Consider the following 25,940-nt stretch of genomic DNA (forward strand, 5'->3'; position numbering starts at 1 on the left):
AGGGAGGGGCTGGGCCAAGCCCACACATCAGACGCCAAGCAGTGTGTTATCCTTTAATTAAGAGCTGGGTCAGTGGGGCCACCGGTCTCCCCCAGGTCCCTGCAGCAAGTGCCCCTCCCCACTCGCTGCCTCTGAGGCAGGGTGGCCCTGAGGCAGCCAGTCCTGACAAGGGGTCAGTTTGTAGTGGCCTAGGAAAGGCATTCATCTCTCGGACCTAGGAACGTGGCAGCAGCAAAAGGCTGGAGGCAGCTAAACTGAGGTCAGGGATGATGGAGGAGGAAAGGACAGGAAGTGGGGCTCTCCTCCTTCCCCTCGGAATTCCGGTGGGACAAAGACCAGTGTTCAGGAACAGTACAGTTTCTCCAGAGGCTGGAGGCCCTTCCAGCCACTCTCTGGAAGCCCTGAGTCCCTGACTCCCCACAGACCGACGTCACACAGAAAAGAGCCCACAGGGTCACTGGGCTCGGGGAGCAGGCTGGGCACCACCTCATCAGCCTCACAGCCCCAGGCCTGCGAGGTAGGTCCAGCAGGGCCCAGGCCAGAGGCCCCAGGAGCCCGGGGGCCACCTTCCACTAACTCTGCTCGTCAGGTACTACAGGCATCTAAGAAGGCAGCTTCTCCCTCACGGTTCCAGGGCTGCCCGGGCAGGGCTGAGGCAATGGCAGGCCAGGGCTGGCCAGTTCCCTACAGGTCCGTGACCTTGTTCTCCACAGCGGCTGCGATCTGCTGGAGCCGGTAGCCCAGCTGCATCTTCTGAGCCGTGCCGTCCTCCTCCAGGGCAGTGATGATCTGCAACAGACACCGGCCGGTCAGCAGGGCCTACCAGCCACCGCATGCACCCACAGCCCCCAGCAGGCCTCCTCAGGTACTGTGGCACAACTGGGGGCCTCAGCGAGCCGTCTCACTTCCTCGGGGCCTTGCTGGGGTTTTACCTCCACCAGTAAAAATCGTTTTGAGTGGAGCCCAGCCACACCCACCATGCTAGCCTTTCCCCCCACGAAACCCCTAGAAGCCCTGTTCCAGTCCCCTGGCTCCCCCTGCCCCCACCGGGCAGCAAGCATTTCCTGTGTTCCCATTCCAGGTGCTGGCATGGAGCAGGGACCCCACAATGATGGGACACGTGTGATCCTGCCCTCACAAGGCTCACTGATGGCAGGACAGACAGATTCTGACCCAACACCAACAACCACATAAGCACAAATGAGGGCTGCCACAGGGGGAACGGTGGAGCCCAGGAGGGGCTGGCCTGTGCCGTTTATACAAGGGTACATGAGGTACCACACACCCCCGCCTCCCCCATGCAGGAGCTCACACTGCCTGAGCAAGCCTGGGGTGCCTGGAATTCACGTTAAATGACTATCCCCCAGGCCGGCCACCAGGCAGGCTCCTCATCGCTGAACAGCAACAGCCACATCGTTGGTGCCACACAAACATCCGAGAGAATGATTCTGGCAGACACTTAGCAGGCTGACTCGTAGGTGCTGTGATCTTGGGGCCCAGTCCAAGTTCCCCAGACGGCCCCCTTGCTGGCTCTGCCATCCCCTCACCCACTCCTGGCAGGACCTTCTTCTCTGGCCGTGCGCAGCACGCTGCCACTGTGGGGACTCGGGTAGGGATGGGGACCAGGACAAGGTGGGGGCAGAGGCAGCAGCTGTGTCCTTCCCAGACCATCCCCCACACCATCTCCAGACCCTGGCAGATCCCCCGGCATCCCAGCTGCTGCCGAGGAGCCCCAGAGGAGAGGGCAAGGACGGGGAGAGCAGGGGAGATACCAGGACCCTGCCCTGACCCTGCTCTGTGCCTGGGGAAGACCACTAGTCACAGCCCTTCCCTCCCTCCATCAGGGCCCAGGGTTCTGCCCACCTGGTCATAGTACTTGTTGATATACTTGTAGAGTTCATGCAGGGCCACTCGTGCCCCAAGGTCCCCAGAGTAGTTCTAAGGAGAAGAGGTAAGAGAGATGAGTATTGTCACCAACCACAGGACCCCTGGGAAATGGGGAGGAGGTGGCAGAAAGGACAGGCCCTGCAGCAGGAAGCCCTGCCTACAGACCAGGGATCCCAGGTCTGCAGTGTGAGCAGGGCCCTACTTCTCTCCCCTCAAGGCGGCAGCTGGGACCCCAGATGGTTGCAGAGCCCAGTGGGACAGCGGCCGCTTAGGGGCTGTGACCCAGCTAGGTCTGCTCTGATCTCCATCACATCTTCCGGGAGGTTGCACGGGGCCCCTCCATGGGGGCTCCATCTCTGAGCCCGCACCTCCTCATCAGGACAACAGGGCTAATAGTGCCCAAACTGCGGAGCTCCTATGGGGGTCAGGCGAGAGGACAATCAAAGCACCACCACCAAATCGTAGCTGCTATTGTTGCGTGTTCTGTGTCCTTGTGGTCCTCCATCGCTTAGTGTTCAGGAACACTAAGTTCCCTGGAGTCTATGTTTGGAGACTGTTTTAAAAGTAGGTGGGGGCACGTCTACACCGATGGAAGCAATGCTGTATGAAGACACGGGCAGACTGACCTGGGCTGTCCTGGGGCTGAATCCCAGCCACCTCACTGCTCTGGATACATCGTCCCCAGACCCAAACACGGGCTGCAGGCACCCAAGCAGCTGGCCGAGTCAGGTCAGGTGGCAGCTGCCGGGACAAGCGCCTGCTGCTCTGCAGTGAGATGTTGGGAGCCCTGGTCTTTCATAGTGGCCATTGGAACATTCTGCATTTATGGGGATGGTATGTGTCCTGCCCCCAACCAGCTCGCAGGATCGCTGAGGTCCCAAGGGCTTCCTTGCAAAACAGCAGGATCCTCATGGCAGGAGGCCTGTGCCCAACCCAAGAAGCAGAGGGAGGGCCATACCCGAGACAGCTCAGCCAGGATGGAGTTCATCTCTTGGTCACTGGCGGGGACGGTCTGCCTGATGTCTGCGTAGTACCTGCCAGAGACCACGGCCAGCTGCTGGGTAAACAAACCATTCTTCCCCCCACAGGCCCATCCCACGGCTGCAGCCATAAACATCCATCAATCGGTCCACTCATCCCCCTTCCAGACCCTTTCCTCGCCCTCATACCTTTCCACCATCCGTTTGTAACGGGGAATATCTCGAGCATATAGAAGTTTGTTGATGGGGGAGTCCTAGGCGTCAGCAGGAGAGAAAGAGGAGAGTCCCCTTAGAGTGACCAACTGTCCCAATTTTCCCAGCACCGTTTCCGTTCTAAATATCCCAGGAACCCCTCAGTCCAAGGCAACTGGGATGGTTGGTGCCCCTGGCCCATTTCCCTCTGCAAGGACCTCCTCTGCCCACTCCCCTCCACAGATACCCAATCTCCACTCTGTCACCTCGAGCTTCTCCCCCAATTATTCCAAGGCCATTACTCAGCTCCACATGCCTCCACCTGGATCCAGCAGGGAACCGGCATGCAGGGTGGGAGGGCACCGCGCCATATGGAGCCCTAATGCCGCTTTTCCACGTGCTGCTCGTTCCCCACGTAATCATTTCAAAAATCAGGAAACTGTGGCACCTGGGGGGCTCAGTCGGTAAAGTGTCTGACTTCGGCTCAGCCATGATCTCATGGCTCATGAATTCGAGCCCCACATCGGGCTCTGTGCTGACAGTGTGGAGCCTGCTTGGGATTCTCTCTCCCCTCTCTCTCTGCCCCTCCCCTGCTTGCACGTGCACTCTCTCTCTCTCTCTCCAAAGAAATAAACTTAACAAATAAATAAAATATAAAAATCAGGAAACTGACCCAGAAAATATAGTAACTTGTCCCACACCACCTCACTCTGAGTGGCCGAGCTGGCACCTGAAGCAGGTCTCTCAGGTCAGAGCCCACATTGTAACACACCCAGACACATCTTCCACCACTGCAGTGGGTTCCAATCCCAGCTCTGAGCTCTGGACGGCACCTGCTGCCTCACCCTACGGCTGCCGGGAGGGTGAGGTAAGATGGCGCCACCCCTGTGCGGCAGCGATGCATCCCTGGGCCTGAGTCATGAGTCAGCATGCATGCCTTCTCACCAACGCTCTGTGGGGGGGGACCCTAGGCATTCCTGGTTTGGACTCTTCCTGAGCTACCCAGCAAGCATTTGCAGTTTTGCTGGCAAGGGGAGGCAAGGTGAAGGTTGGGCAAAACCCCAGCCACCACATAGCATCCACCCGAGGTAGCCCTCCCCGGTCCTTGCGGCGGGGTTCGTTGTAGGCACAGTGACGAGAACACACAGAATAGAAACTGCTCTCAAAAGACAGCACTACAGAGTAGAAGTTTGCATTCTGTCTCTTGACAGAAGTCTAATGATCGATCCCTCAAGAGGTAACAGCTCCCTGCACAGGCCTGCAGAGCCCCAGGCCCCGCCTGCTGGGTGCCTGAGCCACTGCAGCAGGGACCCCTTATCTGTCATGGGACTCCCTTGGCTCTCACTACTGTGACAACACCCCGCCACCACCACAGCCCTGGCCACTCCTTTCTGCTTCCCAGCGCCCCTCGCCAGCACCTCGTCCATGCCTGGCGCTCACTGCCTGGACTCTCCCGTCTACACTGCACCGACAGGCAGATACCTCCTCTGCCCCTGCGTGTAGGGAACGAGGAAAAGGCAGGGTGACTTCTGATCCCTGGGCCTCTGGCTATGGTGAGCCCAGACTTGGAGGAGGTGAGCCCGAGGGATGGTGGGGCCGCTAGGTTGGTTTCCAGGTAGACATGTGGATCCTACAATCACAGGACAGCTCCAGGCTGCCCGGTGGATTTGGTCCCTGAGGGGTCATCACTGCCACCTCCCGGGGAGCTCAGGGACAAAGCCCAGCCTGGGGCTGGAGTCAGAGGCCTCCCCTAGCCCTCCTCCCCGGCATTCTCAGCCAAGCCTGGAATCGGCGCACACACAACACTGTCCACACCTGGCCCATACTACCCTGCCCCATTCGTGCCCTCCGTGTCCACCCTGACCCACTCACCCGGCCCAGCTTGTGGTCGGCCAGGGTGCAGGCATCCATGAACGTCTGAGCAATGACCAAGAGCACTGCATCCATGTTATCAGATGTCTGCACGTCGAACACAAACTGCGGGTTTTTTATTATGTTGATCCAGAACCTTAGCGGCAGGCTGTGGGTAGGGCAGGCAGGGCCAATGAGTGTGCTGGGGAGGTGGGAGAGAAGACCCCACACACACCTGGCCCGCCTTGCCCCAGCCCCACCCCCACCCCCACCCCCACCTGTTGGTCTTCCAGATATGGACGGTGTCCTGGTCGGAGATGCCGTGCTGCTGGGCCTGCTCATCCAGCAGGTCGAAGAAGTACTTGATAGCAAGCGGCACGGGGCGGCTGGTGCTGAGAATCACCTGGAATAGGTCGTCCACAAACTTCTGCAGTGTGCCCTGTTGGGGAGGGGAAGCACAGAGGACGTACGGTCAGCAAGGGGACAGGGGACCTCGGCCCCAGCCCGGCCTCAGACACCTTACGGCACTATGCCCGTGCGAGCCCCACACCACACCCAAACCCCATAAGTAGCCGTCCCCTCCCCCACAGCCCAGACCTACGGCCTGTCCCATCCCTGACCCCAGCCTCCAATCCCTCCTGCCCCACCTTCATGGACAACAGGCGGGTCAGGTAGATCTCAGGGATGGCCTTGGCTCGCTCGCGCTCCCCGCCCCGAAGGCTGCCCCTCCGAGGCCTGGGAGGCTCCGGCTCCTCACTTGGCTTCACTAGGTGCCAGGGCCGGATGCCCCCCTCGTCCACATCCTCCAGCATTGGGGTCCCTGTGCCAAGACCCCACAGCTCGTCATCCCTCATCAGGTACCACGTCCCCTGGGACCCCAGCGTCCTGCCAACTTCCAGGAGTGGAAGCACAGGTTGAGGGCTTCTCTAAGTGGAAGGGAGGTAGACACAAGCCTACCCTCAGGTCCAGAAGATCTGCCCCAGTACTGGGGACTGGGCAAAGCAGGGGCAGAGGACAGTGATTGGGTAGGGGCTGGAAGTGGGGGGCATACTCACTCTCTCCAGGGACATAATCCTGGTTTTCCCGGAGAACGTGCTTGGTGAGGCAGGGGACCAGGGCCACAGTTGCTCCATCTGGGACCTGCTAATCACAGCTGGTGACCCCTCCACCAGCCCCACCCCGCCTACCCCGCCTCCCGCTCTTACCCCTCCCACCTTGTAATGCTGCAGGGTGTTCAGGCGCCTCCACAGGCCCTGGACCTCAGAAGTCACGTCCTCGTCAGAAAGAATGAGATGCCCAGCCACCCCAGACCGCCACTCTGCAAGAGCAAGTTGGGACTTGGTCTAGGGCTTCCAGAACACCCTTTCTGCGGTGGAGCCTACCTCCTCCTCCACAGGGACACAGGCCCCACCGTCAGGGGGCAGCCTTATCCAACCCCTCCAAACACTAGGATCAGGGACCCCTCACCATGTGAGAGGTCGTTCCAGCCTCTGCCCTGTGCCCACCGAGCGATATGGTCCAGGGCCAGCCCAGCCCACACCCTGGCTCAGGTCCCCAGGCTACCCTTCCCCTCCACCCTCACCAACATCCAGGGTACGGGGGTCTGGCCGCTGGGCGAGAGGTACTCCTTTATAAAGCTGGTCCAACATCTTCTCTTTGGCCTGGGAGATGGTATCGCAGTCCAGGACCTTCACAGGCACACCCTGGGCCTCTCCTGCGCCGGGCCCCACAGCCAACAGTGCATTCAAGGTCTACCGAGGTATATGCGGGAGCAATCAGGGCTCATGCCACACATGGGATGACCAACACACAAGGTCAAGGACAACCCATGAGGAAGCCACTGGCTCTGACCTCTCGGCACCAACAACTCCCTAATTCTTATCTCTTTAGCCGTCCACCCCCACTAGGGACAGTGGCTTCCTCCACTCTGACTCCACCTCCAGCACAGTGCACTAGTAAATGTCTACAGGGTGAATGGCAGAAAAAAACAAGTGAACACAAGTCCCTCTGAACTCAGGACCCCAGGTTCCTGGCTCAACTGGTCAGGCTGAGGCACCTGAGAGAAGCTTCGTAAGAAGTAAGGATTCCTACCGGCCTGAGAGGGGGCAGGTTTGGTGGAGCCTGAATGAGATTTTCCCAAAGGTACCCCGTGTGGGCCACCAAGAAAGGTACCCCGCGTGGGCCACCAAGGAAGGTATCCCGCGTGGATCACCAGGAAAGGTGCCCTGCGTGGGCCACCGAAGAAGGCACTCCACTAAGGGGATAGCAACCCAGAGGAAGAGATGGACAAGACTGACAGAGCTGGCTCCTGGCTTGGTGGGCACATCACATCACTGGCAGGACACTGAGATGATGGTCCTGCAAACACTCAGGCCCTGGCCCAGTCCAAGGGCTTGTGGACTGCTCCCCAAACCCTTGCTGTGACCCTGTCTCACTCTGACCCCATCTCAAGCCTGAGGTCCTATCCTCAAGGCCTTCTGCCTTGAGGTCTAGCCCTCAAGCCTCTATGCTGCTAAGCTAATCTAAAGGCTTCTCTCCAGCAGCCAGCCATTCACAATGATCACACATGCTCACCCTCCTCATCCTCACCAGGGACAGACACCACTGAGCGTATGCACGTTCACATTCTCTTTCCCTCCCTCCCCCTATCCCTCCCTGACTCGGTCTCCCTATCCCTCTCCCTTCCTCCCTCCCTCACCAGGGGACGGTACTCCACGTCCTCTCTGAGAAGGCGGTTGTCATTCAGGGTGTATTTGGCTTTGCCAGTCACGCTATCCACTGGCCCCTTGTCCACTTGATGTTTAATTCCACGGAAGAGCATGTACAGCGGCTCCCCTACTGAGTCCTGGGGAAGTGACAGCCAGTGAGGGCCTCAGGGCAGGTGACAGGCATGAAACAGAGCTGTATGGGACATGGCCCATGCTGGGGGAGGGGACAGACTGCAGAGGGCCTGAGGTGAATGAGACATGCTGGGCAGGAGTGTCTGGACTGAACGGGGCTGGTTTAGAGCTGTGTGGTTTAGAGTCCCGCCTCGCCCCGGAGGGGAGCCCAAGCCCTGTCCACGTCTGCCTCTCTCACCCTCACGAAGGTGTACAGGCAGATGGACATCCAGTTGGTGAGCAACTTCTCCACCACGGTCTCTGTCCTAGGATGACAGGAAAGGAGAGGGGCAGGGTCAGAGGTAGGGCCTCTGGGCTCCCTGTTCTGTGAACCCCTAAACCCCAGAGGGTCTGACGCAGCCCTTGGCTCCAGCCCTCATAACCACAAGGCCCCCGTGGCTTCTGACAGCCACACAGACCTGCGCAGCATCAGCTTGGGGTTCTTGGCCACGTACTGGGCCACCAGGTCACTGAGCAGGGTTCGGAGGATGTCAGTGAAGTACTCGAGCTTCCCGTGCAGCGCCACCGTGAGCAGAGATGCCACGTAGGCGCGGTCCCGAGCTGAGAAGGTGCGCTGGCTCTCCAGGGTGTGGATGAACTGGCGCCAGGGAGGCGGGATGAGGAGGAAGGGGCCCATTCAGAAAAGGAGGGACAAAGAAGGGGCGGGGCTGGGGCAGGAGGGGTGGGGCCAGGAGGGGACAGATGTGGGGAGGCCTGGGGTGGGGCCGCGCGTGGCACCTTGGTGAGGAAGAGCTTGCTGTTGAGCAGGTTGGAGAGCTGCCCCAGCCCTTGTTCCACGGTGGGTCGCCTGCTCTCCGGTACACCCAGGTCCCGGTGCAAGGGCGACTCCTGGTGCCCAGGGAAGAAGACCCTCTCAGCATACACCTTATAGTCGAGGAAGGGGATGCCACTGCCCAGAAGGTCACTGGTGAGATCGGTCATCTCAGTCATGAGGTCTGTTGGGCAGAAGAGGCCAGGTTTGGGCGTGGATCCCACCCGACGGGAGCAGACTTTCACAGGGCCCTGAAACATGTTCCGGGCCTACTCTCTGCAGCCTCACCCGTGAACTCCTTCTTGCAGCGGTCCCGCACGCTGCTCTCCAGATTCTCCAGCTGGATCTGGACCTTCTTATAGTCCCTCAGGGCCTGCTTGCTCTTCCTCCTGCTCAGCACCAAGGTCAGGAAGGGGAAGGCCAGACAAGGCCAGAGCCCTTGCTGGTGCCTATGGCCCGGGCCTGTCTACCCCAGCCTCACCCTGGCTTAGGCCGGCACAGTCTGACCCAGCCATGCCCAGCCAAGCCAAGGCCTAGCCCAGAATAATTTAGCCTGTCGCATCCTGGGCAAGTCACACCCCATATCCAGTCTAGCCCAGGAGTTTAGCCCAAGGATCAACAAACTACAAGCAGGCCAAATCTGGCCCACGACCTATTTCTGTAAATAAAGATTTGTTGGCACACGGCCACAGTCATGTGTTTGCATATGGTCCATGGCAGCTTCTGCTCTGCAACAGTGGAGTTGAGCCCCTGCAACTGAGGCCACCCGGCCACAAAGCCTAAAATAGGTACTCTGGCCCTTTACAGGAAAATTTTGTTGACCCCTGGCCTAGTCTGCCCTTCCCATCCAGCCGCACCCCCCTACCTGCCCCAGCCCAGCCACATCCGGCTGCACCTACCTGTATATGAGGACAATGATGATGACGCCCAGAGCCAGAAGAGAGGTGCCCACCCCCAAGCCCACCTGGGCTGCCATGGGAAAAGCCACGGGGCTCTCGCCATCGTACTGCACGTGGCCCAGGGAGAAGCGCAGGTTCCCCATCTGCACCTATGTGGGGAGCCACCTGTGAGCAAGGTTTCAGCACAGGCCTGATGCCCAGCCCAACCCAGTCCCCACCCACTGACCGTGAACTCAGGCAAGGCATCGGGCGCCTCCCGGAGGGCGTGGTGCTGGGGCAGAGGCTGCTCCAGGGGGGGCTCGCAGTACAGGTGGTGACGGGTCAGTGTCTTCACCACGCAGGGGCCGTCCCCTATCATGGCCACCACCTCCTCCTTGGACATTGCAAGGTCCAGATTCTCCCCCTGGAACACGAGGGGTCACTCAGATCCCATCCCCTCAAGTGTGGGAAGGATGGTCCTGACACCCACCCCCGGGAGCAGGGCTGATGCCGGGTCAGCACCTCTTCCCCTGTATCGGAGGGGATAGTCCATGGCTATCCTCTGAGCTGCCCCCCGACCCTTCTCTACCCTTCCCATCCTTCTTCCTCACATCTTCACTTTTCCAGAGCTCAAAATCTGGACAATATAAAGTTGCCCCCGAATCCTGCCCAGTCACCTAACAAAACCAGAGCCACTACTGTGTCTGCTGGCCCACCAGGCGGACGATGCCGGCTTGTCTACCTGTGGCCTTTTAGAATGCCCACCTACCGCACGTGTCAGAACCCATGCCAAGTGTTTGTTCACGTTGAGTCAGGCTGCCAAATGGGCATCAGCCCAGGCGCCTACTGTGTACCACGCCACCCAGCTACTGCGTGTGCCAAACCATTTACATATTGTCATTCAGGCCCCTGCCGTAGAGTGTGTGGGGCCCCAGGCTCCAGCCAGATGCGTCAGGCGAGGCAGCCCATCACCAGCCCCTCAGCCCTCACATGTGAAGGGTGAGGAGCCAGGTCTGTCCGCTGGCCCTTGCTCTGCCTTCATGCCCCCTCTGCCACACACAGCCACAATGACCAGCAAAGTGAAGGGTCGTGAGCCCCCCGCCCCTGTGTGTGAGCGGGAACAGTACCTCCACAGAGAGCACGCTCCCAGGCTTGTGCCGGAATGGTGCGGTGGGGTCCTCGGGGTTGAGGGGCTGCAGAGTGGGGTCGGCCTCATAGGAGAAGGGTGTGGGGTTCAGTGTCGCGAAGTCAAAGACCAGGTTGTCAAGGATGAATTCCACCCGGACCCAGGGGTCCTCAGGCAGGCCTGGGAGGGCAGGCGTGTGGCACGTGATGAGCTGAGAGGAGTTCACGTGGCACGGCTCCTCAAACTGGGCCACAGAGAGGAAAGACAGGGGAGGAGAGTTGAGGGCCATCCTCAGGAAGGGGGCCCAGCAAAGACAGGGCAATAGCCTCTTTGGTATCCGCCACCCACGGCTGTGCACGGGGTGGAGTGTGGAGTGATGAGGGCGATGGCTACTCTAGTGCAAGCAGGGGACGCCCATGGGTGTCCTACATGATGGCCACCACAGGAAGCTCCAGGGGAGCACGCTGTTTCTGGGATCACGCGGCGTCTCCGCCCAAGCCCCTGGCCGGGCTGCGGTGCTCTCGGGGCCACAGTCACTCGGATTCTTGGTGTCTGTACCACATCCAAATTCTGGCCACGGACCCATATCTTCCGTCCTCCACTGCAACACAGACCGTGAACCACCCATGGCTTATGAGAACCGGGGCCAGCCCGGCCCAAAGTCCCTCGGCCCTCTCCCCAGCAGCAGCACGGGAGTCACGGCCTCCACAGAAAGCCCCGCAACCTCCCCACATACTAGAGCTGCAAAGACCTCCCTGCCGCATGCCATGAGGCCATGCCCTTGGCCCAGCACCTGAGGAAGCTCTTGGTGGGGCTGGCAGAGGTGACGTTGGGGTCTGACGTGTACTCAAACTGGCTGTGTTGAAGCCTCCGCTCAGCGGCCCCAAACCACACAGCCACAGGGAGCGTGGCAGGCGTGGGGTGGGGGCTGGTCTCACACTGCAGCTGCTCCGCCTGCTGCTCCAGCAGCCTGGGGAAGGGAGGGATGAGCGGAAGGCAGGCCAGGAAGGGGACAGGGATGATTTCCAGGACATGGGACCCCCTCCGGCCCCAGCTCACTTCCCTTCAGAGCTGACTGCAAGCTCCACACGTGACCCTGGAGGCCACAGTCCCCCGACAGCCCCAGCTGAGGGAGGGTCTGGCCGCTTTCCGATGGAGCAGACCTGGCCCTCTCCCCCTTTCTGCTCTCCCAGCATCCCACCCCTCTGTCTTCTCCCTACAGCACACGGATTTTTTGCAGAATGAGGAAGCAGCCCTCACAGGTGGCAAGGCTGGTCTCCAACTACTACTCGGATGTCCTCCAGCCGCCCAGTCAGGAGCTTGGAGCCGTGCAGGGTAAGGCGGGTACCCCCCGCTCTGGGGCCTCGGGTTGGGAAGACCGAATGCACCTTCGGGTCCTGTGGGAAGGGGGATAGGGAAACATAGGCAGACATGAGGCCACAAACAGAGAAGCAGGGGGAGCCTGAGGAAGACAAGAAGGCCCCGGGTGAGAAGCCCCAGGAAGGCGAAACCAGACGGGCCGGCGGGGGAGCCACTTTACCTGGTAGACAAAGTCGTGCTCTGAGACACCGTGTCCTCTTCCCGGCACCTCCACCGTCACAGCGCCAGCCACCTCCTCCCCGCTGGCCTCAGTGATACACACGAAGCTGTGGGCACAAGGCAGGCTGGGGTGCCGGGCCGCACCGAGGGCCCCTCAAACTGAGCTGGCTGCCCCACTAAATGAGGTGTTCTCCCTGCTCCCAAGATTGACAGAGATCCTCTTGCTTTGGGGGGAATTCCTTATGGCACACCAGGGGGTTTGGCATCTGAGAGTTAATACGCATGGTTTCAATCATTCAAGTCCAACCCTAGGGCCCCCTGCCGAGAGGAATTCACCTCTCTGCGCGGCACAAATTTACAAGGAGCCCTCTGAGGCTGGCTATAGGGACGAGCACCAAACTGATGAGTGGCCTAACTAGCTGCCATCACCACGCACACCACACCACTTGCAAAGTGGTGGAAACTTGATTTCCTCGTGAAAAAAAAAAAGTCCCTGGAAGCTTCTAATCAGGTCTGGGGATAGATGGAAAGGGAAAGTGAGCAATCTAAGAAAATGTTGGTTCTCAGCCAGAAAACAGAGAAGCTTGGGACAAATTAATGTCCCCATGGTGAAGCTGGCAGTGGCTCGACTCCGTGACATTGTAACAGTCACCACCAACACTTTGGAAAACAGAACAAGTGATATGTGAAGTACCCAGGAGAGACCTCGGCCAGAGAATATTTTAATCTCTTTATAAATCACTTCATAAGTTACTCTAGTCTCATGGTTCTAGAATCATTAACAGTCCAGACAGTCACTGCAAGTTCTTGGTCATAACACACAGGGGAATACCACACGCTCTAGCAAAGTCTGGTTTAAAATACAGATCACGGAGCCCCAGCACAGGCCTACAGAATCCAGATCTCTGAGGGTAGGCTTGAAGGACCCATTCTACGGTGGCTTTGGACAGGCTCTCCAGGTCACCCTGATATCAGCCGGGTCTGGGATTTGCTGATTGTGGATATCTCCTGGGAAATGTCCTGGGTGGGCACCGTTGGACCCTGCTACTGCCAGCCAGGCTACCATGACCCAGAACCTTTATCAGCTACAGTCCCTGGGAAGGCAACGGGGGTCCCAGGGACTAGGCAAGGAGTCTGGCACTCAGCAGACGGGCCACAAGTCTGTGCCCGGAAAAGCCCTCCAGGGGCAGTGCTTGGGGAAGAAAGGACAGCTCGTGGAAACCCAGCCCCTGAGCACAACCATCTGGGATCTGAGAACCTTGCTGCCACAACTACAGCCATGCTCACTCAGAACACCAAGTGAGAACATGTAGATGGGGCCACCTGTTGGTTCTAGGCAATGATTGGGCCCAGGCCCAGCAATGATCCCCAGCAGTCCTGGCCAGGAACATGCAAGTCCGTGCACAAAGCCGAGGTGGGTGCTCCAGGGCCTCAAATGGCAACCTTAGCTCTGAGACATTGTGACCAGAAACAAGCGAAGGGGGAGAGGAAAAGGCAGAGGAGTAGTAGATGGGCAGCCATGAGCAGGAAAGCCAACCGGGGAGCCCATGAAGGGTGCCGAACTCCTGTCAGTCCAGCCAACTCACCTACTGGAGACCTCGTACACCTGAGCATCCACAGCACAGGGTACTCCAGCCACCCTGACTGTGTCCTGTACGTCCTGCACATGTTGGCCCAGGTTGGAGCCCCTGATGGTAACACGAGTGCCTCCGTCTACAGGCCCGGTCAGCGGCTCCACCTGTTCCAAGACACGGACTGCTCACCTCCACCACCAGTCAACCCTCGGCAGCCTGGAAAGGCAGTCCCAGACTCCCACCTTCGGGACCCCTGGACCCACAGCACCCTACTCTCCCTCTAAAGGCAGCGGTGAAGAAGGGACATGCCAGCATTTCAACACACCGAGTAGATGAGGGGCGCGGGGCACTGCGTGGCCACAGCTTCAGTCTCGCCACAAGCCTCCTGGGCCACACAACGTGGATGCTCTCCCTTGCACCACACACAGCCATATTGGGGCATGGCAGTTTGGCAGCGGCTACAGTCCCCGTGTCCCACGGAGCAGTCATACAGCACCACTGGTTGGGGGGGGGGGGGGCGGGAGGGGGGCAGAGACAAATGTGAGAGGCAGGCCTGGAGGAGCCCCGTGGCCCCAGAGGCCCCAGCTAGCTCACCATGCAACCCATCAGCACTGTCCACACGCAGACGGCCAGCCCGACGCAGAAACAGCCCCACACGGAGCTCTGGCTGCAGAGCCTCATAGCTGAGCTGGAGAAATGGGAGCGGGGTCAGAGTCTGGGCCTGGGGGTGGCATCAGGCCTGGGGGGCGGTGGTGGTCAGAGAAAGGACCAAATGACTAGTTGTGGGAGCATGAGGTCAGAGGTCAGAACTGGGGGACAGGGACCCCATGAGGCCACAGGGTCAGAGGTCAGAGCCGGGGTACTCAGACTCCCTCGAGGTCACAGGGTTATGTGTGGGGCTGGGACGATGAATGTGGTGTGGCCAGCTGAGGTGGGTAGCCAGCCCGTGGCCGGCACACCCTTGCCCACCCAGGCACTCGTGACCCACACCTGGTTCTGCCGGCACGTAACGTGGCATTGAGTCTCTGGAGGTGGCTCGCACTCGACCCGGGCCTCAACTACCACTTCACGGCCCTCCAGCTCCATCACACACTCATGGTCTCCTGGGCTGTCCTGGGGGCAGAGGACACAGCTGCTGAGGCAGCTTCAGGAGCTGGCCCCAGTGAGTCCCGCAGGGCCGCTAACAGAGCCCCAGGGTCAGGGCCGAGACGTGGGGCCAGGCGCTCTTCCTGCTCTCCAGGGCTCAGGCATAGTTGTCAACAGCCAAGGAGGCCGCCAACGTGCCTGCAACCGGACACGCTCACCTGGAAGAGGCGCAGGTTCCTGCCCAGCAGCCGGACTTCTCGCTCCACGTGGACTGGCATCAGCGTGGAGCCCTGAACACTCTCGACACAAGGGCAGGAGCTTGCCCCCCAGTTCACCTCCTCCTGGAGACACCAAGAGCAAGGCAGTCTATGGAGCCCACCCCATCACCTCGGTTGTTTCCCTGCGCACAACTCAGGGCCCAGGCCGGCGTGGAGCTGCAGACCCCACCCTGCCCCTCGACCCCTCCTGAGTCTGCCCCGCATCCCCTCCCCTGGAGGCCTCCTTCCTGGGCTGGGCCTCACCAGCTCCCAGAGCCCGGGGGTGTCGTATTGGTAGTCCAGGCTGGACAGGAGGATGAGGGGGGCGGGAGGGCCCTCGTGCTCGGCCGAGTCTCCATCACCTGAGAGGAGGGTGGAAGTGGAGAAGGCGGGTGTGTCACCCCCCGTCCACTCGTCCGCCTCAGGCAGCTCTCCGCCTTCTCTCATGAGCCAGTCCAGAGCGGGCTTCGTGGAGCCAGCGGCCCCTGGGAAAGTGGTGGCGGGAGCAGTGCCAGGGGGCTGGTCCAAGAGTGCCACGGAGGGGTCGGCCTCGGGGCCGGGGTCTGCAGGGGCAGGGGGCAGTGCCGCTGCATCTGAGGGCGATGGGTGGGAGGCCAAGAGGTCCTCGGGTGTGGCCGTGGGTCCGAAGTCAGTGGGGGCGGGGACAGCGGTTCCACGTCTGTTGGGGGGGTCGGGAGGGGGAGGTTCCTCATGGAGAGGTGACTCTGTGGAGGCTGAGGCAGGTATGGGGCCAGGACCCGCCCCCGGCCCCCAGGGGCTGAGCAGGGAAGGGCGATCCCCAGGTGGGACATCCGAGGCTGTGGAGGGGGCACCAGGCTCCACGGGAAGGGTGTCAGGAGCAGGGGTGACTGGGGTCTGGGGGGCTTCAGGTGGGAAGGGGGTGGGTACATCTCTTGCGGGAGGGGCTGGGGAGAGAAGCGGGCTCTGAAGGGGGAAGCAGAGAAAGACAGGAGGGGCCACTCAGCAGGCAGGCGCGGGAGCAGGTGGCAGGCAGGCAAAGGGTGTGTTAAGAGGAAAGGAGACCAAGGAAAAGAGAAACAAAAACAGCCCGTTAATTCTCCAAAGGAGGGAGGGGAGGGCAGGCTCCAGGGGCATCTGTGTTGAGGCGGGACCTGAGGCCCAGACCTCCCCTGCCGCTCAGCTACAAAGGTCCTCTCCCCGAAACAGGCGGGACACCAGCAGCTGTTCTCCAGTGAGTCCGTCACACACAGCAGCTCGGGTGCTCACAACAGAGCCTCACATGGGCAGGCAGGCACACAGACCCCGGGCCATCAGAGAAACCCTCACAAAGGGAACCCCAAACCCCTGTGGGGCCCAGCTGGGGGTCCCGCTCACCTGCTGACTAACCACCATGGGCCCAGCGTCACATGAGGCCTTGTGCGTGCACAGCTGCTGCCAGACACACCAGTTACACCCCCAGCGGCTGCTCACGCAGGCCTGGCACCTGCACAGAGCACAGCCATGGGGCAGAGGTCGCCACGGGGCAGCCCGGGCGCTAGGGGTGTCGGGGAGGAACTCACTGTGCAGACGGGCGGAGCTCAGAGACTGCTGCACAGTCGTAGATGGAGAGTGAAGCTTTGGCAATCACCACAGCGCCAAACCTGAGCTCCACGCTCACTGACACGTGGTCTGCAGGGTGGGAGAGAGGGCCCAGGCTGAGGAGTGGGGTTAGCACCCGGGATCTGGGGAACACAGCCCATAGGACACAAAATGGGCACTTTAGGGGACTGAGGACTAGCCAGGGGGCCCAGAGAAAAGTGCTATTTCAGGGATCCCCACTCGGATTCACACTTCACCCCAACCACACCCCCTGGAGCAAGATGGGAGGAGGGTGGGGCTCCCAGGCCCCAGGGCTGGCCCCTTCTCTCACCCACCAGCTCCTCTTGGCAGTGCTGGGGCCTCGCTAGGGTCCGGAGAAGGGCACATCACACCAGAACTGGTCAGCAGGGCAGGAGTCTGGTGATCCCCAAACTGGCAGGAATACGTCTCCCCTGGCCACAGGGGTGGCAGGTCAGGCACTGACAGGAAAACCTGGACAGAGAGGCCAGGACATGCTGCTGGAGCCACCGGGCAGCAGACCAGGGCTTGTGTTTCCAGAGCACCCACTGTGAGTGGGCACAGTGGCCACCAGCCCTCAAGCCTTCACAAATGCCCTCTAGCCTGGATTAGAAGCAGACAGAGAAAGCAAGGCCCCAAGACAAGCAACTTGTATAGGGCCACGTGGTATTTAGAGCATCTGACATTAAAATGCGAGGTCCTGACCCATCACCAGAGTCCTCCCCACGAGGGATGTGCCTGCCCCGCTCATTCACCTCCCTCCGCTCCTCTCGGCTGATGTTGGCAGGACTCATAGCTGCCACTTGCAGACAGCCCAGCTCAGGTTGGAAGCTCCACAGCCACCGCTCTGGGCCCTGTCCCCGTGAGCACTCGGAATGGCGATTGCACCTGCAGGAGAATGACCAGGATGTACCTTCACGGGGCAGGGACACCTCCAATACTGGGGACCTGGGCGGGATCCTCAGGTGGGCCATGACACTAGGCTACGTCTGCCCTGGCAAGGCACTGATGCCCAGGATGGAGAATGGAGGTAGGGGATTGGGGCATCCAGGGGTCGTGGGCTGCAAGTCAAGGGCCGAGGACCAGGAATACTGGACAGGGCCATTATGCAGGACCAGGGAGGGCAGGAGGTGGGGGTTGGGGTTGGGGAATGGGTCAGGAGTCGGTGGAGCACTGACCTGCCAAGGAGCACACACCACCCACAGTATGGGTCCTTGTGAGCGAGACAAGAGGCACAGTCCAGGTGCTGAGCACAAGAAGCCACAGGAACCTTGAGAAGCTGTGACAGCAATCCAAACACCAGTGACTCCTCCACATATGGGTGCCTGGCCCTGCCCAAGGCCCCTCCCAGCAGCCAGATCCCAGCTCTCGCCTGGCACTCACTGTGCTCTGGGTCATGACATACAGGTGCTCGAAGGCCCCATCAAAGGTGAGGTCTCTGCTCACCGCAGACCCCTGCTGGATGTTCTGTGTGGAGTATGGGTGGCCATCACTCCCTGGGCCCAAGTAGACCTGAGATCAGAGACCATAAGTTCTGGGACCCAAGTCCATGGCCATAGGCCCGAGGCCCTCTCTTCTTCCCACAATGAAGCAATCTACAAGCAGAATTTTCTGCTAGTACAAGTCATCCCACCCAGCCCTTGGGCAGGGGGTGGGGGAGATCACAGGTAAATACCATCCAGCCCTGGGAAGAGAAGCTTAAGTCATCTCTCCCAGCCTTAGGGCCAGGGGTGTGTCCCAGGGGTCACAGGCATAGCTCCTCCCAGGCTGGGTCACCAGCAACCTATTCCCTCTAGACCCTGGGGCAGGGCCCGGTACTTCCTGTGGACCCACCCTGTGTAGGTGCCCTTGACTGTCACCCAGGAAAGCAATGGTGTGTCCATCCTCCATGGTGACTGCCACAGCTGTTAGCTGAATCCCTGGCCACTCCAGAACGGGCGTGGCTTCCAGGGGGACACGGCTGGCCATGGGGCTGGGCGTGTGGTCTGAGCCACAGGGATAAGCATCCAAGGTATCCTATAGGCAGCAAGAAGCACCAGTAAGGCCCTCCCTGGACATCCCCATCCCCTGGCCCAGCCAGCTTTTGCTGAATGACTCTCTTCTCTGGACGGCCTTATTCCGTCACCCCTCCCTTAAGGAGCCCATGGACAGCCTCATCCCCACCCCTAGTGTCTCTGCCAGCCCTCCCTGATGTTGCCCACAGCTGCATCCTTAGTGGGGCCTCAGCTGCTTATCTCCAGCAGCCCCTTACCCCGCTCTTGATCCCCACCTATCTGGGGCTCCACCTTCCCACACCCTTGGCCTTCCCCCAGGGTACGCACTCAGCCTTCCCCTGGACCACTTGCCCAAGGCCTCTCAAAGCTTGCGTCTTCATGTCCAGGTCCACTCCCCTGGGTCCCTGCCACCTCTCCCTCACTCGGTCCCCCTAGCTGTGGTTTCTCCCCTGTGTTATCTATCCAGAGACTAGAGCCAAACAAGCCTCAACCTCACCTGCCTCTCTTGCTCAATAACGTAAAACAACAGGGCCCATCTTCTCACATTCTAGGTCCCTGCCCCATACCCTAGGACCCCAAACACCTTCAGTCCACCTACACGAATACCACCTCTGCAGCAAGCAGTCCAAGCCCCACTCTGAATGGCCCTCCGCCCCCTGAGTGCCACAATTTTCGTAAGGCATCTCCATCACCCAGACACAAAGGAAGCACATAACATCCATTGACCTGATCAGCCCCCACACCACCAGCTTCCCTTTGGACTCCTCGGGCAGCTGCCTGGCCGTGAATGCCAGACAGGGACGAGCTGGGACTCACCACAGGCAACTGTGCACAGTCAGAATTGACGTCATACTCGATGTAGGCCACCTCCACCCCATCCGTGGCGCGGCCCTCCCTAGTGTAGCAGGCATCTCGCGTGCGGTTAGCAAGGCGGTCCACCTCGTCCAGGGGGAAGGCGCAGAGGGCAGAGGCTCCAGATGCTCCAGCGGCTGCTGACGGAGGCCGGCCCACAGTGGGGGGAGCGGCCGAGGAGAAGGCAGCAAAGAGTACCTCCCCCTGGGTCACCTCCAGGGATGTGGCCACAGCTGCAGCCTGGATCAGCCCATAGCGGCTACCCTGGCAGGCCAGAGGCAGCTCCACATAGGAATAGTAGTGCTGGTCCCGGAGGCACACTCGGGACACATAGGCACGAAAGGCTCTAGACTGAGCCTGCAGGTCCCGCCGCAGGAACAGGAAGTAGGCACTGGCCCCACGTGCAAAGGCGCTCACAAAGTGGTGGCTATACTCGGAGAGGCGGCCCACGGCCAACTTGGCCGTCTCCTCATAGGAGAAGGCAGTTTGAGGGTCCAGTGGCCACAAGGTCCGGGTTGTGATGGGAGGGATGCCACCCCCCACGCCCCTGCTGGTGTATCCCCGCCCCACAAATAGGAGAGGCTCCCCAGTCAAGCCCTGGGCCACCAGTCCCACCGTGCTGACTGCAGGGTCATTAGCGGCCACGTACTGGGTGTCCCCAGGCCGCTCAGGCCGCAGCAGTAGTCGTTCAAGTTGGCCCAGGTGCCGCAGCTCACAGACCCCCTGGTGCACACTCCCGCACACCACTAGGGCCCCTGGGCTCACCAGGAGCAGCTGGTTCAGGTTGTTGGTAGGCTGGGCCTGAGGGCACTCATCAGGCATCACAGGTGGCAGGCAGTCCCTGCTATCTAGCACGGGGCCAGTGGGCACCGTAGCCTCCAGCTGCAGCTCAGGGCTCAGCTGGAACAGGAAGTTGGTGGCCCCCAGGTAGAGGGTACCTGAGGTGGGATCCCGTGCCAGATGCTGCAGATGCGTGCCATTGGGAGTGAAAGCAGCTGGTGGAGGGGGCTGGAGCGTGAGGACCCACCCAGCCCAGAGCGCCTGGAGAAGAGCTGGGCCGAGGGCAGGCATGGTCACCTGGCAAGGAGAGAGATGGGAGTGCTGAGGGGCTACTGTGGGAGGTAAGCCCGTGACATTGCCAAGATGCCCCTCCTAACCGGGGGAGTGACCAGAGGAGGCCTAGGCTTAGACAGCACTGTGGTCCAGGATGACCCCAGGATTGCACACTAGCAAGGGGTCAGGAGATCTTTCCTGGAAACTTCAACACTGTCCATTTCCTGCAAGCACTATTCTCTCAGGAGACCTCCATCCTACCCCACCCCCGCTTCTCCCTGCACTGCCCTGTGTCACCACAGGGTCCGAGGGTAAGGGGCTAGAGGGGTAGAGATGTGAGAAACATCCCATCCCCAGGGACCAGGGCCTGGAGAGGCAGGAGAGCAGGTGATGGGAAGGAGGGGCCCAGAACCCCGAGGAGGCAGAGGACCCCTCTGCACAGATGTCAGCTGCCTGCAGGGGGGAAAGAGGGAGGGCAAGGTCCCATGGGCCATCTGCACATTAGAGCAGAGCAAGAATTGGATGAAGGGCTTTTCAGGCCAGGAATCCAGAAGGAATCCACAGAACCAATGAAGAGATGAGGGAGACTGAGGCTGCCAGGACTGGGACCTAAATGACTGGATGCCACCTTGGAGAGCCCTAAGAAGCAGGAGTCACACTTCTCCCAGGTGCCTAGGTGTGAGGTCAGGCTCACCTGGCAGGGCCGGCTGGATCAGGAGACAACAGCATGACCTGTGTGGGAGTCACCTAGCCAGGGAGATAGCAGAGCATGAAGCTGGGGGCTGGGCTGCAGGCATGTGGGAGCCCGGGCTCCCCTTCCCGCTGCCCAGCCTGCCAATGGAACTGGGCCCAGCCTGGCCTTCGGCCACCAAACACATTCCACAGGGGACGCCTCCTCAGAGCCCACACAGGGAGGGGGAGGGCAGAGGAACCAGGCACCCTCAGGGCCTGGGAAAGGGCAACTAGGAAGGAGCCCCATGGCAGGCGGGGCCCAGCCAGGCCCCCAGCACGGCCCTGTCCTCTGCAGCCCCTTCTCCCTTCGTAGCTACTGTCTCTTTCTCACCCTCTGCCCAAACTCTGTCCTCTTAGGGCACCCCGCTATACACCCTCCACACAGGCCAGGAGCTGTCTAGCCCAAACTGCCACTGGCACAGACACGGACACAGGCTTGCACACACCAAGAAGCAGACATGCCGCCCGCCCTGCAGGTGCACACCCATACACAAGCACACGGGCACTTGCACACGTGCAGATACATGCAGATATGGCGTGTCCACGTCGCACAGACACACATAGGAACACAACCCACGTACCACACACTTAAACACTCGCACAAAGACACAGCCTCCTTACACGCAGGAACACACACGTACAAATGGGCATTCCGCACAAGGGCATGTCACACCCCCCAGCAAAGACATATACACCACCACCCACATTCAGATACCCACGCATACAGACTCGTGCACACTTCCCTGCTTGAGCCCTAAGTCCTACAGGGCTGTGGAAGCCAGGCATCTCTTGCTATTATTTTTCCTCCTGCGGGTCAGAGCAGAGCCAGGGCCCAGGGTTGGAGGAGGGTTGTCCCAGAGGAAGTCACCATGTCTATCCCCAGGACCTCCTCAGACCCTGGGTGCCTGTTCTCCTCACAGATCCCTCCTTGTGGGCCCCAGCTAAGGCCTGCTGAAGCAGAAAACCATGGTAACACCATCTTCCCCAGCCCCGGGTGGTCCCCAGCCAGGAGCACCAGGTTGGGGAAGTGCTGCTCCCAGGCCAGGCCGGGAGATATTTCCCCTGTTCGCCTCTGCCCAGGCCACATAGCCCAGCCCCTCCCACCACCCAGAGGCCAGTCTGCCTGAGGGAGAGCTTCCCTCAGCTAGGGTCGGCTCCTCCCCGCCAAGGCCCCACCAAGGTGCTGCTGAGACTGTCCCAGAGTGAGCTGACTGGGCATAAGTTTCAGAGGAGGGTCCGGCCGCCTGGTGGGAGCAGGGGAGCCATGGCCACAGCCCAGCTGGGCACTGCTCCCGAAATAGCTTGGGGGTTTCCATTTTTAGTGTGAGGAGAACAGGGCAGCTCTATGGGAGCAGGAACAAGGCCGCCTCTGTTTGCTACCCGAGGGGGTGGGGGAAAGGGGATAGCAGGGAGAGTCGTGAACTCAGGACTATGGCAAGGCCAGGCTTCCCAGGAGCCCCCCACCTTGTTTCCAAGGGGTCGGGGAAGAAAGTTTCTTCCTCTGGGAAGACAGGGTCTGTCTGAGGATGGGCAGAGGCTACCTCCTGCACTCCCTCCAGTAGCCTCCTGCCCAGGGATGTGCCTGGGGCAAAGGGTCCATAGTTAGACCAAGAGTCACTCTGTCATTGGCTTACAAACATTTGCTCAGAGCCTACTGCATGCCAAAGCTTTCCAACCCTCAAGGGGCAGCAACCAAGACACTCCCCAAATGTAAAGTCACAACTGGGTCAAGTGGCCCACAGGAGGATGGGAAGGATCAGAAGAGCTCCTGGCCAGGCCACATAGGAGGCTGAAGGCTGACCCACTCTGGGAAAAGTGATGGACTCTTTCAATCACTGAAGCAGGACCCTCACCCTTCCCCACATACCACAGGTGGGGGAGGAGGGAAAGAGGGGTAGTGACATCTCGAGGCACTCAAATTCACCTAACCCCTGCCACTGGCCAGAGCAGCCCCCAGCCCCTAAAGGCCACCCCTCCTACCTCACAGGATCTTCAAGCAGAATCAGAACACATCTCTCCCCTGTCTTTGGGGCAGCCCAAGGCCTGAAGAATAAAGGTCAAACCCCTCCAGTCCACGCCCTCTTCCATCCAATCTATGCCAGGGCTCCCCCACACATGCTGTTAGCTCCTGCTGGCCTAACTGTGGGCTGTTTCACACTCCTCCCTGCTTGGAATGCCCACTCCCTTTCTATCTAGTTAACTCTGACTCCCAACCATCTCCCAGGAGAGCCTTCCATGTCCCCCCAGGCTCCTGAGGAGTCTACCCTGTGTGGAGGATGGAATGGGCATATTCCAGCTATCACTCTAGTGTGTACTGCGGCTCTGGCTTGGGCTGAGCCTCAGATTTCCCATTTGCAGAATGGGAAGCAAGACTGCTCTGACCATTAAACATGAAATGTGTGTGCCTGGCATTAGTGGCGCCAACCAAAGACACTTTTCTCTCTGTTCCACTCTCCCAACTCTAGACTTAAAGCTCCTTGCAGGCAGGAGCCCCAGCAACTAAGACAGATATTAGCACAAAGCAGGTGTTCCTCACATGTTGAAAGAACCCCCATTTCACAGCCAAGGAAATCCACTCAGAAGGGGAGATACGGGGCCCACACCCTGTTCCAGCCACTTGGCCTCTCAAAGGACAAGGTGTCAGGCCCACTTTATTAATAACCAAGCCAGAGCAGACTGAAAAGGCTGGTTTGGAGCCAGGCCTCGTGTCCTCAACTTACAGGATCACGAGATCTCAGGCCCCATTCGAACTCACAGGCAAAGCCTAACTCTGCTTGTACCCAGGTCCCAGGCCTGCCTTGAGGTCTCTTCTGGGCTCATCTTTCTCTAGACCTCTTCAGCAGAGCCCTCAGCTGCCTAACTTCTATCTGCAAAGAGAAAGCAGCTCTGGGGCCCTCCTGGGGCTGTCCTCACCAACCAAAGGGGCTAACAAACTCTGCCCCTCCACACCTGAAGGGGTGGTACCCCAGCCCTCATTTAAGGGGATCAATGGGAAACTGGACTTTCCCTCCCCTTCTCCTGCTTAGCTCCCAGGGTCCCCCGGGGGAGAAGAGATTCACCGGCAGCACTGTAATGCACATTGCTCGCCCTGTTGTCTGTGTTTCGAGGTGGGGTGGAGGGGCCCACCATGCAACACCCGCGCGGACTCAGGAGCGCTCATCAATCACCCACTGCCTGGGTCGTGTAGGGAGGTGGGGGGTCTCCCTCTGGGGATGCCTGGCACAAGGCTCACAGTCCGCCTTTGTCAGTTGCGCTGAGCGCAGCCTGGAAGGGCTGTTACTACAGAGGGCAAGCCTAGACCTCCCCATCGGCTCTTCTTCGACCTTCCTCCCTCCTCCCTCGGCCGCGGGGCAAGGACCCCACCAGTGGTCCTGGGAGGGCGGGGAAGAGGCCGGCCGTCCCGGCTGTGGCAGCGGCGGCGGCGAGGAGGGGGCGCGGAGGAGCAGCTCCACCTCCTCTGTCTCCCAATCGCGTTACAGGCGGAGCCGCCAGAGTTTTCCTCAGTGCGGAGAAGTGTGGTCCCAACTCTCAGGACCGAAGCTGCCCACCACTCACCCGGGCTGCCCCTGCCTGGCGGCATCGGGCCCCGGGCCCCTCCCCCCCCCCCGGGGCCTCACCGCCACCCCCGGGCCCCCGCCCCGGGCCCCGGACTCACCACCCGGCCGGGCCCCGCGGGAGGAGCGCGCCGAGGCGGGCGCCGGCCGCTGCGGGCTCGGGATCTGCGCGCGGCGGCCTCGCTGCCCCCCCGCCCCCCGGAGGTGGCTCCGGCGGCGCCGCAGCTGTTACCCGGAGACCGAGGGGCGGAAAAGCGCGCCCGCTGCCCGCCCCTCCCGCCGCGGCGCTGCCACCGCCGGGAACAAAGGAGACAAAGCCGCGTCGGCCGGGCCGGGCTTCGCTCCTTCCCCCCGCGCCCGCCGGGCCGCCCTCCCCCCGCCCGCCGCCCAGGCCAGGCCGGAAGCAGCCGGGAGAGCCGGGCGCGCGGCCCCGAGCCGCCCGGGACCCCGCATTCCAGCCCTGCGGGCTCCGCACTTGCCGAGGGCGGGGGACTCGACCCCTCCCTGTGGGGGCGCTGGCTGCTGGGCGGCGGTAGCCACGGCAACGCGGGTCGCGGCCAGGCGAGCGGAGGGCGAGGAGCAGAGCCCAGAGCTCTGGCTGCCCGACCCCACCCCATCCCGCCCCTGTCGGGCCATACCTGCGCGCTGCGCAGGAACCGGAATCAAGAGTCCTCCCGGGATGGGCGGGGCCGGGGGGGGGGGTGGCGCGTTTGGCGCCCACAGGTGTTGCAGGTACAGCGTCCGGCCTCTTCCTGCCCACCGGCGACGGGTGGGACCTGCACCCCACACCAGCCCCGCCAGCTCGCCAGCCACCACCCCTGCTCCGCAGCGTCCCGAACTCTCTCCTTCCTTTCCTGTGGTCGTCCTCCAACTTTCTTTACCTGAACTCCTCGGCGCCTGGTTTCTCACCCCCGTACCAGGTCCTGCCCACCGCCCCTACTCCCAGGACTCCCTAACAGCCACCCTCTCCTTCCGGCCCCCACCTCTGGCTGCGCCAGAGGAGCATAGGCTTTGGGGTTGGGCCTGGGTTTGTGCCACCACTAAGCCAAGTAACCTGAGCCCCCCATACCCCTGAACACCCCCGCCCCCCCACGCCTGTTTGCTCACCGGCAAGTGGAGGTGATACCACACCTACCAGGCTGTTACAGGAGGGCAC

The 25,940-nt window shown here is 60.9% G+C and overlaps 1 protein-coding gene across 3 annotated transcripts; it reads right to left on the reverse strand.

The window, feature by feature from the left end:
• Positions 1-25,435, reverse strand: PLXNB1 (plexin B1). 3 transcript variants are annotated; one of them, XM_042978843.1, is made up of 38 exons: positions 25,423-25,435; positions 21,193-21,245; positions 19,410-20,522; positions 18,433-18,615; positions 17,983-18,111; positions 17,778-17,878; positions 17,355-17,487; positions 16,917-17,073; positions 16,563-16,671; positions 16,378-16,486; positions 15,286-15,966; positions 14,983-15,105; positions 14,669-14,791; positions 14,273-14,366; positions 14,004-14,176; positions 13,691-13,842; positions 12,106-12,211; positions 11,826-11,962; positions 11,359-11,535; positions 10,995-11,166; positions 10,567-10,809; positions 9,687-9,863; positions 9,461-9,609; positions 8,850-8,950; positions 8,528-8,745; positions 8,209-8,387; positions 7,989-8,055; positions 7,609-7,755; positions 6,493-6,661; positions 6,125-6,228; positions 5,966-6,050; positions 5,558-5,730; positions 5,189-5,349; positions 4,932-5,079; positions 3,057-3,121; positions 2,846-2,921; positions 1,864-1,938; positions 1-789 (listed from the first exon to the last, which is right to left on the reverse strand). In XM_042978843.1, the coding sequence occupies exons 3-38, from the start codon at positions 20,514-20,516 to the stop codon at positions 685-687; spliced, it is 6,408 nt and encodes a 2,135-aa protein (XP_042834777.1). In that variant the 5' UTR covers positions 20,517-20,522; positions 21,193-21,245; positions 25,423-25,435; the 3' UTR covers positions 1-684. The 3 variants fall into 3 exon arrangements, with proteins under 3 accessions (XP_042834777.1, XP_042834776.1, XP_042834775.1); XM_042978842.1 differs by lacking the exon at positions 25,423-25,435 and having other exon boundaries at positions 21,193-24,779; XM_042978841.1 differs by lacking the exon at positions 25,423-25,435 and having other exon boundaries at positions 19,410-24,779.
• Between the last annotated feature and the right edge of the window lie 505 nt (positions 25,436-25,940).

This window comes from Panthera tigris, chromosome A2, assembly GCF_018350195.1.
Source record: "Panthera tigris isolate Pti1 chromosome A2, P.tigris_Pti1_mat1.1, whole genome shotgun sequence".
Taxonomy (NCBI): domain Eukaryota; kingdom Metazoa; phylum Chordata; class Mammalia; order Carnivora; family Felidae; genus Panthera; species Panthera tigris.

What these genes read in the sequence shown, in the direction of transcription:
- PLXNB1 (XM_042978843.1), bottom strand. Translation starts at nt 20,516, where the DNA reads ATGCCTGCCCTCGGCCCAGCTCTTCTCCAGGCGCTCTGGGCTGGGTGG. An exon ending in GCCGAGAGGAGCGGAGGGAG is followed by an intron (nt 17,074 to 17,354) that starts GTGAATGAGCGG and finishes CTCTCTGTCCAG; the next exon opens with GTTTTCCTGTCAGTGCCTGA. An exon ending in AGCACGACTTTGTCTACCAG is followed by an intron (nt 11,963 to 12,105) that starts GTAAAGTGGCTC and finishes CCCTTCCCACAG; the next exon opens with GACCCGAAGGTGCATTCGGT.